General features: G+C 43.7%; 1 protein-coding gene across 5 annotated transcripts in view; it reads right to left on the minus strand.

Annotated features, from left to right (window-relative positions):
• Arhgef28 (Rho guanine nucleotide exchange factor 28) overlaps positions 1–19,765 on the minus strand; it is a 297,367-nt gene that overhangs the window by 231,893 nt on the left and 45,709 nt on the right. For all 5 annotated transcript variants that reach the window (XM_087625772.1, XM_087625793.1, XM_087625783.1 and 2 more), the window contains 1 exon segment: positions 5,513–5,556. In XM_087625772.1, the coding sequence (XP_087481898.1) occupies positions 5,513–5,556 (44 nt within the window).

Here is a 19,765-nt window from a genome sequence, read left to right on the forward strand (position 1 = left end):
CTATAAACACTAGATTACAACTTCATTTAAGGCATTCAATGAGCCCAGAACACCCAGCATCCCTCAGCAGGATAGAGACTCCAAATAACACTCTGATATAAACATAATAATGCAACAGGAATAGAAGGTTAACTTAGATTGAACTGACGATGAACCACTGAGCGAGTGTCATGGGCCAGCCGCCCAGCTGCACAGCATGTTGCCCTAGAGAGAAATGGTCCTACCCTCCCAAGCTGACTGCAAGCTCATCAGTCGTGCCACACGTCAGAAAGAGACCCAGCCGACAAGACTCCACAAGCAAAGACACAGGCGCACCTCTGCAGATGCCGCGAAGTTCTCTATGGATCGGCCAGAATTAGAGAAAAGACAGAAATGAAGTCTTTTGTTCTTATAAACTTAAGGTAAAAAAATTTTAACATGCCACTTTGAGAAATGAAAATAAGGCAATAAAACCCAATTTCATTATTATCACAATTTATCAAGGCTAAAATTCTAGACATTAGGTATATCTAGGAAATGTGAACTATGTATGACCCCTCATTTGCAACTCAGTTCCATGCCTACATAATTACGTGCTACAGCACAATAACAAGACTTATTTTCTCAGAATCTAGAAGTAAAGTGGTCTCTGATCAACATATGTATTTTTTTCATACATGTGTGGAATGCATCTACATCATATCCAGTCTCCATTTCCCTCTCATTCCCCCCATTCTCCTCCTACTAGTCTCCTACTGTAACGACAGAACTACCAAACAGCCCTGAGAGCCACTCTAGACAGATAATAGAAGGTAAGGCAGCACACACAGCAGAGACACACGCACACCATCTTCACTGAGGCAGTGAAGGAACAGTACTGAGATTATATTTTAGAGTTACCGAGTCTTAAGCCAGAAAATAAACATCATAGATTGGCTGCCCTGCTTCTGATTTACACCGCTCCAGGCTTACACGTCCCTGAGCTCACCTTTACTGCTCTCCTAGCTTGAAGTACACGGCAAGAACCACTGGAGAGGGGAGGAGAACCAAAGCCCGGACCTCGGTCCAGACTGAGGACAAAGAGCCCAGCTTTGCAGACTTGCTGCTCCAGGGCCCTTTACTCACAGAAGCGGGAAGCTGGGGAAACAGGAAGCCTCTTTGAGACTGAAAAGTGGATCTGCAGGGCCTGCATCCCAACAGTGCACACATCGCCATGGGAGATGCCTCCCCTGGCTGCCCATCTGACCATGTGTTTACTCCTCCAACCTGGCCATGGGCTGTTTCTCTTTTCTCATAATAAGACACTCAATGGAACACAGCGCTTTGTTGCTTTGCCGAATTCAAAGACTAGAGCGAGTCTGCAGCTAAGGTCATGAATATCCGGACATCCCTAAGACTGGGGCAAAATCACCTTCCTAAAGATGAGCAAACAGAAAGGCAGCATCCATTTCCTTCTGAAATAGATTCCTAGTGGAGTAAGGAAACATGGGGTATCCTTTCTTTGTATTTAAAGGAAAACACAAAAGATTACCTCAGTGGGTCTGTGGGCAGAAGGTGGCTAGCATAAAAAATGCTACAAAGAAACTAAAAATAATACAAGCTAGAACTGCTGGCAAGCAAGGGGAAAAAAAGAGAAACTAGACACAACAAAAACATAATTAAGTGGGAAACCTGTTTCCAGAATTCAGCGCCTATCTACACAAAAGACCACACAATCCAGCCCCTGGATACTCTTTTGTGAAGCAAAGAGGGAGAGAAGAGAAGAATAACAGAAGAACATTTTTAGGAGGCTAAAACTGAAAGTTTTCTTCATGGATCCAAACAAAATAATGGGGAATTTAAAAGCATCTATTTATATCCACGGATAATCTGTATTCATAAAGACATTTCTCTACCATTTTTAGAGTTATCCATAGTGATGCCAAAATAGAAACACAGGGATGGAGGATACTTTAACTATAAGAATGTCACAGGAACTCACTCAAGTCAGCACCCAGCAAAGGAACCAAGAAATTACTTGTAAGGACCACCTGACTGTGGTGCTCATTTCTGAGCTGTGACTAGAGGTCAGGGAATCATTTCTGCCAATGTTTTGCCTTCCGGAATTATTAAATTAGACAGATCGTCTAACTTTCCCTGAGGCAAGTTGCATAAATTAATTTTTTAAATGTCTGTTGCAATCGCTAAAATTTTAAAGTTTGTTTTTAAAATACTAATGCCCATTTCACAGGTTTTGTGTGTATGTGTGTGTGTGTGTGTGTGTGTGTGTGTGTGTGTGTGTGTGTAATTGTCATATAATTTTAGAAAACATCCTGATCTGTTTTAAGTCTTCACAATTTGTGATGGGGGGAGGATATCTTAATTAAAACAACCAAGATTGTCAAAACTACATAAAAAGTATCAAAATTAAGAGATATGATTCCTCACAGTCAACTGGGCCAACATTATAGCGCAGAAACCAATGCTAAGAGGACTCGTGATAAAATCCAACACAGACACAGACAGACCTCTGGAAGAACACACATCAAACTGTCAATGGGGCCGAGAACTCATGATGAGATTAAACACGGGGCTTCCGATTTGATTGGCTCACTCTAGTTTTAATTTATACAATGTATGTACAAAATACAACACTAGATAGATAGACAGATAGATAGATAGATAGATAGATAGATAGATAGACAGACAGACAGACAGACAGACCATCTACCAAAATGCTGCGAAGTAGGACAAAAGGACATAAAAGCATTCACCCCTTGATATCAGTGATGCCCTGAGTCCAAGACCCCCTGCAGATGCTCAAGGGCTTTATATAAAATGGTAAAGCATTTGAGCATCTGGGTATAGCCTCACACATCCTCCCAGATACATCCAATCATCTCTAGATCATGTGTGATACCCAATGTAACACGAATGCTGTGGAAATAGTGGCTGTGCTTTATTCTGCAGGGAATGATGGCAGGGAAAGGCTCTGTGTGTGCTCAAATCAGATAGTTTTTCCTTGAATCACCAGGGAGAGCTGTATTTACAGACATCGGGTGATAGGAGACCAGGGAAGAGCCACTCCCCCAAGAATACAGGAACAAAGTGCAGCCCCTGTTCTGTGTCGGTGCCACATGCATTTTGCCCATTTGGTGGGACTTGGTTTAAGAGTGACTTCCACTGTAACATATGCTACTGGCTTCTTACTGCCTGGGGACGACTGGCTTAGCCAGACTGGCTTACGTCAGTCTGCAGTGATTTTGATTGACATAGATTATTAAGTAAGAAGGGCAGGACACAGCATAGATACGTAGTGTAGAGCTATGAAGAGTCAGCCATGTTAAATACACATAATGCATTTCATCTGATCGAGGATACTATGTTTAATATGCATTTTTAATTCCACTACAAGTGCCATATTTCCTTATAGAGAACTACAGTCATCAACTTCTTCTAAAATTAATATTTACACAGATTTTTTTTATCATGAATCATGTCTTTGTCTTCACACAACAGCTTTTTATGCCAGCTCATTGTGAAATCAATTATCTCGTACAACAATATGACAGCAATATGAACCACTGTGACCAAGAACACAGATATGCAGGGACAGAATCTGTCAGCTCAAGGTGAGCCAGGATATAGTTTCAGAAAGAAAAGGAGGGGCTGGAGAGGTGGCTCGGTGGTTAAGAGCACTGGCTGCTCTTCCAGAGGTCCTGAGTTCAATTCCCAGCAACCACATGGTGGCTCGCAACCATCTGTAATGGGATCTGATGCCCTCTTCTGGTGTGTCTGAAGACAACTACAATGTGTACTTATATAAAACACATAAAATCAATAAATCTTTTTATAAAAAAGAAATAAAAGGAGGTCAGGGACACTTATGGAGGAGCTGGAGGAGAACGAAAGGCCCTTAAGAAGATGGGAACCCCACAAGAAGACCAACAGAGTCAACAAACCTAGACCCCTGGGAACTCTCAGAGTCTGAACCACCGAGCGAAGAGCATACAGGGGCGAAAACGAGGCCCTGGCACATATGTAGCAGACATGCACCTCACTCTTCATGGCTGCCTTGTCTGGTCTCAGTGGGAGAGGATTCACCTAATCTGGCAGAGACTTGATGTGCTGAGGGGTTGGGGGGAGATACCCAAGGGGGCCCATCCTCTCAGAGGAGAAGGGAAGGGGAAGGGACTCTGTGAGGAACTGGAAGGGGGAACAACAGCAGCCTTTCAGATGTAAACAAACTAATTAATTAATTAATAATTAAAAAAAGAAAAACTTGTCCTTCAGTCAAGTGTATTAGCTCTTCTACTCTGTCCTGCCCGGTATGTCTGCGTTCAAACAGCTACAGCAGGAGGACGACAAGTACGAGATTCTGTGTTTTTTATAACATAATTCATTTTGAGGGTTTGTCTGTTTTTGGGGGGGAGGCAGAGTGTAATCAGTGCAAGAGAGAGGGAGAAGCCAGTTGTGCAACAGCAATGAGGCTGGGGAATCTTTCACAGTTTAGTCTTGGGACCATTCTTTTTTAATCCTTAATTATGCTAGGGCCCAGGGGATGTTTTCATAATCTGGAGAGAAAACTGCAGACCCTAGAGTGACTCAGTAGGCAGCTTTTTTTATTATTTGGAGATCTTATTATTTTGTCTCTTTGGGGGGAATACAGTGGTGCAGGAATGGGTGAGCAATGAGAGGAAGGGGAGGGTGTCCTCGCTGAGTAGTGATCTGTAGGTAGTAGATAAATACATTCATCGGTTTATTAATTGGGGTTTCTGACTAAGTTTGCTCTGGCTCCTAATATTCTGCTCTTACCCCGGTTTCACCCACACTCACATCTGTACCCTCTGCCCAGGTTCGTGTCCTAGGAAGGATGTGGAGAGGAAGCGCTGAGGCATTTTGTGAGGGAGGAGACAACTGGTTCAGACTGCATGTAACTGCTCTCAGGAACAACCCAGAGGTACGCAGAAAACTGTGTCCCTGTGTGTGTGCCATCTCCACAGATACCTTATCCTTGTTCTCTAAATTCCTGTCTTATGAGAAAAGCTAACACCATCATCAGCAAGGCATACCTCAAAACGAAACAAAAAAAAAAAAAAAAAAAACAAAGAAATACTTCCAAAAATCACACACTGAAAATCACTTTTTACTATTATCAGAAAATTACCACAAAATAAAATGTCCAAAAACGACTCAAGAAAGTCACCCAAGTGAATTTGGAAATCACAAAGCTTTTAAGAAGTAATAATAAGGGGTTGGGGATTTAGCTCAGTGGTAGAGCACTTGCCTAGCAAGCGCCAGGCCCTGGGTTCGGTCCCCAGCTCTGAAAAAAAGAAAAAAAAAAAGAAGTAATAATGAAATAATTAAAGCCTATATTTCAGAAAAGGGAGTCAGACCATTTTAGAAAGCTATACAAAACCACTTAGCAGTGCTCCAAGTGTTTTTAAAAGGCCGCCACTCCTTAGTAAGTAAAATGTTCTTCCCCACTGCACTCACTAGGTTTCAAGTTAGAGAAGGACCACTCGGACCTAAAGCCCAGTGCTCAGGGACTTACGTAAAGAGGCACTTCACTGCAGCTCAGCTCCATGGTTCCTGCATCTGTAATGGTAAGAACATGAACGTTAGGGTAGGGAGCCTGTCGCCAGCCCTCAGAGCCCTCCGTGGCCCACAATTCATTGTCAGCATTAGAGAGGAAGGGGCACAAAAGCTAAGAAAGCTATGGAGATACAAAGAACTAAGCGGGGGTAGGGTGAAGTTCAGTAGTGGGGTGCTTGCCTAGCCTACTACACCAAGATCTGCAGTCCATTCTCAACACCCCTTTTTAAAAGGACTATAGAAAGGGGACACCATCTTATACAAAATTATTCTCCCCAAGAAAACAGGATGGGAGCCCTTCAAAAAATTAAACACATGATTCAGTAATTCAATCTCTAACATATACCCAAAAGGAAAATGGACTCAGTTGGACACCGCAGTCCTATATTCAAACAGACAAGTGGGGAAGCAAACAACACCCAATGTACCTGTCCATGACAACCAAAACACAGTTGGCACAGACAACCGAGTATGTATTCTTCCACACACTACAACAAGGATGAGACGGGCAGACTTTACGCTAAGTAGACTAAGGGAATCACAAAAGGAATTACTGTCATCCTTCTACTCACATGAGGCACCTAAAGAGTTAAATTCATAGAGGCAGAGAGCAGAACAGAGGAAACAAAGTCCAGGATTACCGCTCAGGAGGTGCACAACTTTTATTTAGGGAGATAAAAGCACAGTCCTGAGGACAGACCAGGTAACAGTGCACAGTGCAAGTGCGCTTAACGCAGCTGGATCGCACGCTCGAAACAGTCCAAATGATACATCTCATATTTTTTTTTAACCAAAGGCACAATAAATTACATACAGCATGACCCCGAGGCAAGATAAAAAGGAGCTAGAGATATTCAAATCATGTATGCATGATGACATATATAGGACATACACATTCACACCTCTAACCTTTCAGATCCGTTTCCATACATAGTGAAATACTATTGCTTCAGACACTCCAGAAAAGCCACAGAAGGTGGACATGAGCGTTAGGAAGACTGGCTACAACTCATCACTGACTGACAGGCTGCTACAAGATCAATGACTACCTTGCCCAGATAACACGGAGGGTAAAAGACCCCTCAGACACAGAGGTCGAAGATTCCAACCACATGATCACAGTGGACACGCAGCCCACCCGCACGCTAACCACATCTCTGGCAGCTGCATAAACTTCCCTCTGCCTGCCTGTGCATCTCTCTTTAAAAGTAGAACACAGAGGTAGCTATGGACAGACAGGTGGACAAGTGAAGTGTGGAATGCACGTACAAGGGAATGCCATTCTACCTGGAAAGGGAAGGAACGCAAGCCCCAGCCTGGAGGAATCCCAGCAGCACGTCCTCAGTGAAATGAGCCAGACAGAAAGAACGATGCACTGTGGGTCCGATAACATGGGGTAGCAAGTGTCAAAGGTGGTTTCCAAGAGCAGGGAAGGGAGACCATTCTGTTTAATGGACTTTAATAGACGACGAGCTTCAGGTTTTGCACGATGAAAACTGTTCTATAGTGGATCGTGGTAATGGAGAATAATAATGTACTTAACACCCCCATGCTGTGCACACACACACATACATGCACACACACACACACACACACACACACACACACACATGCATGCACGCACAGTGGTTTCTATGTTTAATAGGGAATCATAATTAAGAATAAATAGCACCTAGAAGCTGGTTTTCTGATTAAAAGTCAAAGTGCTTGGGCTGGAGAGATGGCTCAGTGGTTAAGAGCACCCGACTGCTCTTCCAGAGGTCATGAGTTCAATTCCCAGCAACCACATGGTGGCTCACAACCATCTGTAAAGAGATCCGATGCCCTCTTCTGGTGTATCTGAAGACAGCTACAGTGTACTTATATATAATAAATAAATAAATCTTAAAAAGAAAAAAAAGTCAAAGTGCCACCACCATTCATTGACCATCTGCTGTGCATAACAGTGCCTCCAAGTGGGAGGTGGTCCAGCTCCCATGCACTTCGGCTGAACACAACAGCTAAAAGTTGGACAAAGTACAGAAGTGGGGCACATGGAAATTCTGAGTGTGACAGACCAGGAGCCTCATCACTGTCCTCCCCCTACCCGAAAGCACAGGGCTCTCCATTGCCAACTCTCCACTCTGTTCACTGGCCCTGGGCTTTGGGTTACAGCCCCACTGTACAGCTAGGTGGTACAGTGGACATTCAGAGTACGAATTCCCAGAGGACACACTTGGCAAGGAAGAGTATGGAGAGTTCTATTTTTATTTATTTTTTATCTAAAACCCCCTAAATTAAGTGTCCTCATACTTTATTCACGTTCTAGCACAGAAACCTCTCTGTCACTGGTCATCTGAGTCGTCTTGAAAGATGGCTATAATAGTTGGAGGTGGGGGCAGGGTGAGCCAAGGACATGACAGTAGGGTGCTTCTCAACCCTTATTCTCAATACAGCAGACTCTCCTCCCGCCCCCCCGTGCAGGCTCCTGCAAGCCCACTGGAGTGAGCTCCTGGATAATAATCTATTTCTAGCAGAACTAACCTCACAAGTTAAATCAGTGGCTTCCCATGAATGATAACGCTAACAAGAATATGACAGAATGGTCTTAATGTGAATTCCTAATAGAACTCTTTGTCAGTTCCCATTAGAAAATAAAAATAGTGAAATAATGTGCAACCCAAGAGCCCTGACAATTGGAGAACCTCTGACCTCTGACCTTCCACCTCCAACCTCTAACCTCTGACCTCCTTTTTTTTTTTTTTTTTTGGCGGGTTGGGGGTCGGGTTCTAAACAGAGTTTCTCTGTGTAGCTCTGTCTGTCTGTGCTGGAACTTGCTCTGTAGGCTAAGCTGGCTTCTAACTCAAGAGCTTTACCTAGCTCTGCCTCCCAATGGCTGGGTTCAAAGGCATGTGCCACCACTGCCTGGCCAAACTCTAAACTATCAAGAATTCAACTTTGAAAGCTGAATGCATGTGCACTAACACCGACCCTGACTCTCATCCTGTCTGCTGTGCACCAGGACTGCAGAAGTTCTCCATCCTGCCAGTCGGGCCCTATGTAATCCCATGCCAAAGTAAGGGTAAACCAAGATTTCTATTAAACATAAAAGAAATTCATTACCATAGCAAGGCGGTGGTTTAAGTAGCAGACAAAATAAAAGAAAAAAAACTAAAACACATTTCTTCATGATGAAAACTATTTCCGACCTATATATCAAATAAATAAAAGGGGGTGAAAGTTTTACTGCATACTTAGATGAAAATATGGGTGCTCCCCCACACACGCACACACAAAGAACTATAAGCAACTAAATGCTTATAGAATGCTGTGGGCAGGAGAAATAGGCTTTCCCAGGGAGAAGCATACCAACCGGTTATGTAATATCAAATATTCGGCCCTGAAAATATACATACAAGAAGCATAATACAAGCCAGGATTGGGGGCATACACCTTTAATCCCAGCAGTCTGGAGGCACAGGTAAGAGAATGTCTGTGAGTTCTAGGCCAGCCTGGTCTACATAATGAGTTCTTGAATAACCAGGACCAAAAAGAGAAACCCTGTCTCAAAAACCAAGCAATACACAGGAACATACTGAGCAGGTTGTATTAATGTATATTATACATTTAATGAGGCCATAAATCTGAGAGCAAGGAGGGGTGATGGGAGGGTTTAGGAGGGAGTAAGAGGAATGGGGAAATGACACAATTTTATTATAATCTCAAAAAGTAAAAGAAATATTTTTTTAAAAAAACTAGCTTTCCATAACCCACCTTATATTTGCTAGAGTTTTCCTTTGGTTGTTTGTTTCTAACTCAAGGTTCTGGGAATTGTATGAAAGCACTCTGGCACTGAACTATGCTCCCGGTCCTGGGTGTTGGGAGACAAGAGTCTTAGTTATAAGCTCTGGCTGGCCCTGAGTTAATACTCTTGACACTGCCTCCTAAGAGCTTTGATTCCAGGCATACAGCACAGTGTCTGACTGGAGTTTGTCTGTTAATAAAATATTCTGAAAATAAGTGGCCCAAGGGGAATGCAAAGAGGTAGGTGTGGTTATGATCAAGATATATTGAACATGTATGTGAAATTGTCCAAGGACACTGGGGGGTGTCTCTGCAACCATTATGCCCAGCAGAATGTCAGTTCGAGAGAAGGGATAAAAAGGTAGGTGGTTCTTCATGTTCAGCAGGACTCAGTAGCTGGTGTTGGATCAACCTTCGAGTGTCTGAGCCCCAAATACTTTATCTTAGGCACTATTTAAGTGCAGCCCAATTTGGCGAGAAATGCTTCCTGACGATAATTAATTAATGCCGTGTTCTCGGTAAAGCTTAAGACATGGCTACGTCAAAACTCTTTGGGAAGTACATGTGACATCTTCCCTAAAGATGGGTTCTGTAAATGGACTAAGAAAAACAAGCTGCTGGTAAGGGTCTTGGGCAAGAAGGTCACCACCTCTGCTCTCAGCCTCCTGGTTGGAAAGCTGGTTGTACACCTCTTCTTTGAAGAGGCAACCCTGACTATCATTCCTGATTCTCCTAGTACCTGTCTGTGAGCACGGGGACCTCTGTGCCTCTTACAGAATAAATTTTTAAATATGTTTAAAATACATATATATGAGGCTGGAGAGATGGCTCAGCAGTTAACAGCCCTGACTGCTCTTCCAGAGGTCCTGAGTTCAATTCCCCGCAACCACATGGTGGCTCACAACCATCTGTAATGGGATCCAATGCCCTCTTCTGGTGTGTCTGAAGTCAGTGACAGTGTACTCATGTACATGAAATAAATAAATTTAAAAAAATACATATATACCAAAAGAACCATAGGAGGTATGTTCTGAAGTGCAAATTACTTCCTTTAGGAAAAAACATAAAAACTGTGGCTCTGGCAAAGCAGTTTGTTATTTGTTGTTTTGGTTCTAGGGAGGTAGACACACATGCACATGTATGTGCACACGCTTAGAGAACAGCTGGGGACCTCGGGTACCCTCCTCTATCACTCTCAACCTTACTCCTTTACGACAAAGACCACACTTCTTAGAAGTTCGTCTCTTTGGCTAGACTGGCTGGCCAGAAAACTCCTGGATCTGTCTGTCGTCAACTTCCAGTGCCGGAACTAAAGGTACAGGCAACCGTGCCTAGCTTTTCATATGGGTGCTAAGGATTCCTACCCAGGTCCTAATGCTTGCATAGCTACTGTCCTTACCAAAGGCGCCATCTTCGCAGCCCCTGATAACGTTTTCAAAGCACCACACCTAAGACGCATTGACCATGAAGGACTTGGAGCCAAGCGTACGCAGAGGTCTATAGAACTTCAGCCAGTCAGAAGGGTTTGTTTCGCCCGAAGTATTTCAATGTGCTCAGATCTTTACAACCTCTGTAATGGGGCAGGAAGCAGTCATAAACGCCTTTACCACACAAAGGGACACAGGCTCTATATTGTGGCAAGAAGAGTGCTTTTTGAAGTTGTCGAACTTAAGTAGTACTACTAATTTTTCGCTATTAATACAAGAGTATTCTATGCTTTCTGGGACTTCTGAGGTGGGAAGTATCTGGTTTTGTTAGAGGCTTTGTTGGGGTGGGGGGTCTTAAACGACCTGCCCTTTGCAGAAAGAAGTAGCACTTTAATTAGTGAGCAAAGGAAATGTGGTCCAAGGCTGCAGACAGAGTCTGTCATGGGAAGATGGTTTGAAAAGGGAGTGTCTGGGCCACCTCCTCCTGCAGGGTCTAGACCTGGATAGAACTAGGAAAAATCATGTTACGCATGATGGCCCAGACCAGAAAGATGAATGTGGCATGTCCTCTCTGATCAGAGGCTCCTAGCTCCAAATCTTCAAATGGGAGTACACAGCCTGGAGCAACTGCCAGAAACCAGGGGAGTAAAAAAGGGACATTTCCCAAGGTAGGGATATGGGGAATCGCAGGGCACAGGCTATCCAATCAGGGAAATGGGAAAGCAGGGGATGGGGGACTCTAATTGGGGAATAGAGAAAGAGATAAATACAAACAATAAAATAACAACAACAACAATAATAATAATAATGTCTGAAAAGCCATAAGGAATCATACTATTAGCCATTTGCCTAAAGAATGCCTATTATACACATAACTTTGTGTATCTGTTTACATAGAAAGTTTAAATAAAACTTTCTCGCCTGGGCAGTCCTCCTTTCAAAAGTCAAAGACATTGAAGGGTCCACCTCTGCCTCCCACACCACCACAGCTATTCAGTACTAATTCTTTACGGTGCCGCTGTTGTTTAGCATTCATTTATTTGATGCCACCCGACTCGCCTTTCTCTCCTCCCGCTCTGTGCAGTGGGAAGCCCCACAGCACACAGCACACACGCAAAGCCCTCCTTTTAGGTATCAGCCAGGGTGGTCTGAAAGACTCCCGAAACACACAGCCTGTTGCTGCTGCCCTTGGTTCCCTCAGAGGCGGAAGGTAAGCTCCTATTGCTAAAGACGCCACATGCTTCAGTCACAGGGCTCAGAGGCCCTTGAGCAGGAACTGCCCTGAATGCCTCCCCTCTGAGGACTAACTTTCATGAAGTCAGAAGGCACCGTGTAAGCGCCAAAGGAGGAAGGAGGACCAACAGTTCTACCTAGCTATGCCACCTATGTCACTAGCATGACGCAGTGAGCCTAGAGGTTACTGGGAAGTTAGGAATCTTGGAGGAGAGCCTACAACCACCACCTTACTAAACCAGCACAACCCCTAACTACAGTCTGAATATGTTTCCCGATATACACAGATAAGCGTAGCACTCACCCCTCCTCATCAAGGAAAGTTCTCTTTGCAGCAGACAGGGACCACTACGGAAAGCCATAACCAATCGAAATGCAGAGCTGTAGGCCCCAGTCCCAATGGATACATCCACGAAGCGACTCCTGCACCTGAGGCTCGGGGAACATTGCAAAACGGGGGAAGAAGGGCTACAAAAGCCAGGGGACCAGGGAGTTTGCTGAGAGACTGCGTCTCCTAGTAATATTAGAAGTCACCCCCATAGCGTCTTACCAACGTGACTACCTGAGCACGAGCTGAACAGGGACAACAGCAATAGACACCCAAAAGTGGATGAGAAAAGATCGACAGGCCTCAACCCTACACAAAGAACTATGGGAAAGTTGGAGATGCTGATAATGGGGAAGACAGTCTTCCCCAGGGAAGAGCACACCAACTGGTTATTTAAAACCGTCAGCCCTGAAAACATATACAAGTAACATTATACAGACTGAGTACATTGTACTTAGGAATAATACACTCTCTCTCTCACTCTCTCTCTCTCTCTCTCTCTCTCTCTCTCTCTCTCTGTCTCTCTCTGTCTCTCTCTCTCCCTCCCTCCCTCCCTCCCTCCCTCCCTCCCTCTCTCACACACACACACATACACACACACACTCATGCATGCACATGCATAACAACAATTAATAATGATAATTTTTTAAAAGATGCCATGAATTTGAAAGAGAGCAAAAGGCATATGGGAGGGTTGTGGTGGAGGAAAGAAAAGGGGGAGATGACATAATTATGATCTCAAGAATCTGCATGTGTACACAGCCTGGAGGTTTCATGAGGTTCTGTGCCTGCATTCATGGTCACTCTCACATCAATGTACCTTGTACATTTTTTAGAAAAATAGATTTTAATCTACACTTTAAAAATATCCCAAGAAGAGCATTTCCTAGCTTTTCTGTCAGTTTGTTTGATTTGTAGGACACCTCCTGATGAGTTTGCAGAAGGATAGACAGTTATCAGGGAAGGTAGGCATAATTCTTTACCAACCCTTGCAGAATTGGTGGCTGGGATTGGAAGTTAAGCCTCCCAGTCTCAAGGACAGCTAGCAGAGAAAATCTTTGCCAAAAGCCCGCGTCATGGGCAAGTATCTTCTCTGATTAGCAGATACTTCAAACCCATTTCAAAGTAGATAGTGAAGAAAAACAAAGGCCCCGGAGCATGACATTTCACACTGCTGATTTTAGAAAATAAACATTAATGTGGAAGCTTTACTGTTGTCTTTAATCCTTATAACTTTTTCCAGTTTTGCATAGGCTGTAGAATATGCACCATTGTGTTATTGTGGTATATAAAAAAAAACACACACACACGAATACATTAAGTAGGATCCATGCTAACTTCTTTTTTCTTAATAGAATACATATTAGCATTTTGAAAATCTGCTTCTAGAAAAAGCAGGCCCTTCCCCCTTGGTCAGGTCATGCATACTCTTCCCAGCAGCTTCCTTTCGGTAAGTTCCAGTGCACGTGACCTGCACCCAGGGCGAGGTGTGCCTTCGCTTGGACTGTGGAGGGCCCGCTTTCTCCCACATCACCTGTCATTCCACACAAGGCTAAGTGAGACCGAGAGCTGCCTCAGACTTGATCTCAGCAGAAACATCCAGGGCCAGACACCCTGACCTTGCACCCTCCGTTGGATCACTCATATCTTATCCTTGCCAACTCAATTTCTTACTAGTCTTAGTATAGAAATTTAAAAGCCACTTCGATTGATATTCGTTACGTTTCCCAGGTTAATCCCCTGTGACCCCTTAAGCAAAATAACCATAAACCAAAACAAGTTTGAAAAGCTGGATCTCCTTGAAGGTTTTGACATTCTGTACACTTCTTCGGCTTAAATGTCTCACTCTTGTTACAGTGGACTTTGAAACTGCTTATCTTTGTGAGTATGTGGCTTGGGGTTGTGTGAACATTTGTGTGTTTGAATAAGTGTGCACACACACAGCACGATGCACCTATGGAGGTCAGAGGACAACTTTCGGGCTTGACCCCTCCCCACACACACACACACCTTCCACCTTGCTTAAGGCAGGGTGTCTTGGTGTTTCTTTGCTCTTACTGCAACTCTCCTGTTTCCTGCCCTCTCCCTGAAGGAGCTCTAGGTTTGTGTGGGCGCTCGGGATTCAGACTCACCTCCCCACGCTAGGGCAGCAAGTGCTTGACCCACCGAACCATCTCTCCAGCCCTGAGACTGGTTTCATAGCCGAAGATCCCACTTAAATTCTGGGAGAAATAAGAGAGCCCCTTAGGTCATTCTGAGTCCTTCTAAAACTCCTATCGGAATTTTCCTGAATGAGTGGGGGGGAAGGTAACCCGAAAACATGAGGATCTACCTAATACCACTGTCCAACCTCCAACTGGATAACATTTTAAAATTTTTATTACCCTTTGGGTTTTTCCCAGATGAACTTCTCTTTGGTGGGAAGGGGCTCCGGGTCCTGCTCTCACTGGCTAAACTATGCTGGGTCTCTTCCTACACCAGTTTCAGTAATCATGCAAGTTTGTTCCCAAGGCCTGCTGTCTCTAAAAACATTTTTTAGGGAAAGTAAATGTCAGAATATTACCAAAATTATCACAGACACCAACGGAAAGTCTGGACAACAGTCCACATATTTTCTTCTTAAGTTTATCTCCAAAAGGAGAAACAAATCTCACTAATGGGATGAGGGAGTACTAAATTAGGCTTACGATAAATATCTAATATCCAAAATTTTTTGATTGGCAATTGATTCTAAGGAAAAATCTTAGACTATTAAGTACACTAAATTTGTAAAGTTAGGAGGGAAATAAATATAACATTTGCCTTGCAAAGAAAAAAATTCATTTCCCCTTCATGAAATTCCAGGTCTCTAACTCTTATATCTCCAAATGAAATAGTCATGGGTGTGAAGCCATGGCTTTCTTGTTCTGGGGTGAGGATTTCTTGGAGTGGGAGTACTGTTTGTTTGTTTGCTTGTTTGTTTCGAGACAGGATTTCACCATTTAACCCTAACTGGAGTTTGCTACATAGACCAGGCTGGCCTCAAACTCCCAAAGATCCACCCACCTCTGCCTCCCAGCTGCTGGGATCAAAGGCCAGGCAAAATCATGGCCCCACAAAACCAGATCTTTAATTTTGTCTTTGAACATGCTAATAATCAGTGTCTTCCGTGCCTTTTATAAAACCCACAGCGACTTACCACTATAGATAGTCTAGCCAGAACTACACTATTACGCTGAGTAACCTCATTCAGAAAGCTATCGACATAGCACACACTATACTAACTACTCAAACACGGCAGCCTGAAGAATATAGGGGAAACAGAGGCTTAAACAGAGGCTTCCACACTACGCTTGCAAATTTAAGGGGTAAGCGGCGCCCTTCCCGCCCTTCCCGCTCACCTGCCCTGCCTGCACTCCAGCTCTTGTACCTCTGCAGAGCAGCAGGGGTTTTGATGGTTTGCAAGTTTTTATCTCCCTGGGATTTGCAAACAGTGCAATGAAATATAAATCACTTTAAAACTCAAAAGGCTTTAAGGTATATGTTTTTTATAGAGTTGAGAAAAGGATCCTTGGGAGAAATGTTTAAGATTTATGTAAGCAATTTATCAGTGAGAATGTAGCATAGGCCCGCTAGCAAGTGACATGGAAAAATCATGAGACAGCAGCCTCAGACAATGCAAAGGGGATAAAAGTCATAACCATGCTTTGCAAATCAAATTTGGCAGCGCAGATTTAATACATGCAATCAATCACTCTTAGCAGATATATAGATATAGATATAGATATATAGATATGGGGGGAATGATGTCACAGGTGAGGCAGGTACAAGATAGAAGGAGGCCTGTCATTGGATGAGAAGGAAGGATGGGCGGGAGAAAAGTTTGAAGGAAGAGGAGGAGACTGGAACAAAGAGAGGAGGAGGAGAGGCCGAGAAGCCGTGGCAGCACAATGGAGGCTGATGTTAAAATTCCGCTCTGTGTATTTACAGGTTGTTATCAATGTTCTTAAGGGATGGATGGTACCGGACTTTGTATGTTTAAGTGGGCAATTATATCTTATCAATTGGATCTAAGATTATTGTGTTGTGTGTTCTTTTATGTGAGGGTTTGAGTGTAGGAAAGTGCAGTGGCTGGAGACAGTGGGCCGCTGCAGCAAAGTTGGGATGTGTTTCCGCCAAGATGTCTAGCAGATATCTTGGGACACCTGGACTTCTAGCGGGATAAAAGACACCAATACTTTTTTATTTTTTTATATTTTTACAACAACAACACACACACACACACACACACACACACACACACACACATATATATATATATATATATATATATATATATATATATATATATATATATCATCCTAAATCACTGAGAGACAGACAGAGAGAGAGAGAGAGAGAGAGAGAGAGAGAGAGAGAGAGGCAGAGAGAGCAGACAGACAGACACCGAGGGAGAGAGAGAGAGAGTTATTTCCCTCTCTGATCACTCTCTGGATTCATTGGATTCATACAAAATGAAAAAATGACAGCATGCATAAGGTCCCTCAGCAAATGGCACAGCTAATGGTGCCCAACTCAACTGTGATGCTAGTGGAGAAAGAAAGGACTGCACACTCTAGGCTGCGAGGCCGAGTCTCAGAGGATGCCTTTGATGCTAGCACAAGGGAAATGCGTGAGGAGGGAGCATTTAGGCATGAAGCCACTGTGGCGTACACAATGCGGACTGTATAAGCCTGCCTCTGAGTAGAGCCATATAGCTGAGTCATGCAAGCCTTGCAGCTGTAAGAGAAAAGCTAGACTGTTTCATAAACTCGCTGGGGACATGTCTGAAGATTAGATGGGGGAAACGGCAACACAGTAACTCTTCAATAGGATCTCATTAATGCAAGCTAATGGGGGAGTGGGGAGGAAGGAGAGCCAGTCAGTCTGAAATATTGCAGCCTAAATTAGAGGATGTTTATGAAGTACAAAGAGGAGAACGAGTTGGCTGCTAACAGAATGTTCCGCCAAGCCTGGCACGTTCATTTGTACTTCTCGGGATATATTTGCACATAGACAAAGCGATCAAGGCCTTAAAAAGCTTTCTCCAAATCTACTGAACTTTTCCTGATTCTGAGAGCCTTTTCAGTGTACTGCTTAGAGTCAACACAAAGCTCAGTTATCGTCCAAGCATCCTGAGGGGACTCAACCTTTCAACACTTCAATTCCCTCCTTAGCAAAAATTTGCCAATGTCAACTCACTTTCGTGGACAATGCATAAAGCACTCTGGAGCCTGTCAAAGTGTTCACAGTGTGGTAGGGTGAAGCAGTTGGATATAAGAAATGGAGACCGGCAGAAGGCTATGGTATGAAGCCAGCATCAAGAGACGAGGGAGTCCTCAGATGTAAGGGGTTTCACGTGAAGACAGGCTTGATGCAGATACAGAGTTCAAGGCGCTGAAGCCAGAGAGAACAGCATCTGTCTCTACAGAATCTGTCCCTAGAACGTTACCCACCACGTGTGTAACAGAATGGAGCTCTGGGGTTGAGGAGATGGCTCGTTCAGTGAAGTGCTGATACAATCGTGAGTAGCTAAGCATGGATCACCAGCAAGAAAGCCAGGAGCAGCACTGTGTGCTCCAGAGTCTCTGGACTGAGGGGTGGGGACAGAAAGAAGGATCCCTGGGGTTTTCTGGCCAGTTAATCTGGTAGAATCATAAGAGAGTCTGTCTCAAAAAAGTAACTAGAGTAATAGAGAAAGATTCCCACGTCATCAACCAGTGGCCTCCCATAGGCACATACACTTTAACACGTCCACAGAGATGCATGCATACACACATGCATGTATGCATGTGCACACATGCATGCACACACACATACACAAACACATGCACACACACAAAATACATACCTAAATTCATATATATATATATATAATCATACATATATGATTATATATAATCATATATAATCATATATATATGATTGTGTGTGTATATATATATATATATATACACACACACACACAAACACAAACAAGAAGGGGTATAAGGGGAAGGGTCCTTTGGCAGACATCAACCAATAATATTCCTTACTACATGTTTATCCCAGGGTTTGCTCAGCTTTCTCCTCATGGCAGACGTAATGCCTTCAGTTCAATGCAGGCCCTGCTCCTGCTAGCTCCACGTCTGGGCACGACCAGCATTTCAGAAAGCTAGTTCAGTTCCATTTTAGAACGTTAGAACGTGGAAACAAAAAGTCATACAAGGTCCTGCCGCTAAAAGTGAGCCAGCAGGCAGGGCGGCCCCACATCTGTGCACTCGCTGATGTCTGAAAGTCTGGATTCGGTGAGAAAGACGGGTCTGCGTATTGCAAGTGTTCTGTCTACAGAAACGTGAAGCAGCAAGGAGGACAAAGAGAAGACAAATGGAACGTTCCTGAGAAAGGACTGCGAACTAAGTGCAATGCTAAGCCTTACTCGGAAGTTTGCCCGGCTCCCTCATCACACAAGCGACAGGGCCTCCCCTTTTACTTCACTGAAAAGAAAGGTGGGATTTTTTTTCTGGGGTCAAATATGGAATTTCTAGAAATTAATATGTCGATTAAACCACGAGTTTATAATATATGTTCTATGGATGGCTTTTATAGAGCCATGAATTCCATGAAATGAATATAAAATTTTGTTCCTGTGTATTTTCTGTCAAGAGTTTAAAGCTTACATTGGGTCCTCAGTGGGCCATGAGAACTGGAGTCTATATTCTACCAAGATTGATCTCCTGTTTTGTGAAAGCTGATGTTAGGACACTGAGCAAACGTAGTATGGGCTAAGGGACCAGTTTGTCAGACATGTACCTGACAAAGAACTTGAAAACCAATCTCACTGGCAAGTAAATACACACACAGAGGCCAGGGACCAGCGTTTCACTGTCAGGAGTACACAGAAGGCAATAAACACATGACAAGGTGTTCCACACCCTTAGCCACTGGGGACATGGAAATTCACACCACAGTGACCTGCCAGTCAATATGGTTGAAACAGTAAGAGCAGGCGCACAGGAGAGGATGGGAAAACCCACGGTGCTGGTGGGATACAAAAGGATACGGGCACTGAACATCCAGGGGATTCCTAAAAACAAGCACAGAAGGACTACCAGCATTTGCACCAATGGCTTTTCCAAACAGACCAAACTAGACGTTCCCAGATGTCCTTCAACAGCCCTAATAGATCAACTCTAGAGCACAGATCATCACAGGAACGTTAGTGGGTCTCTGCATTCCTGGCTTCTGTATCTATGCATCCTACCAAACACAGACAGAATGTGCCGTAGGCTTATAAAGGTTGCCTCTGAACTAAACCTGTACAGATTTTTTTTCTCATTATTATTTCCTCAAGCAATACAGTATTACTTGACTAATGCTGGTAAGTTATTAGGTGTTATAAGTAATCTTGAGGTAAGTTAGAATATATGGGAGGGGTCACATA

Source organism: Rattus norvegicus, chromosome 2 (assembly GCF_021556685.1).
Source record: "Rattus norvegicus strain SHRSP/BbbUtx chromosome 2, alternate assembly SHRSP_T2T, whole genome shotgun sequence".
Taxonomy (NCBI): Eukaryota; Metazoa; Chordata; class Mammalia; order Rodentia; family Muridae; genus Rattus; species Rattus norvegicus.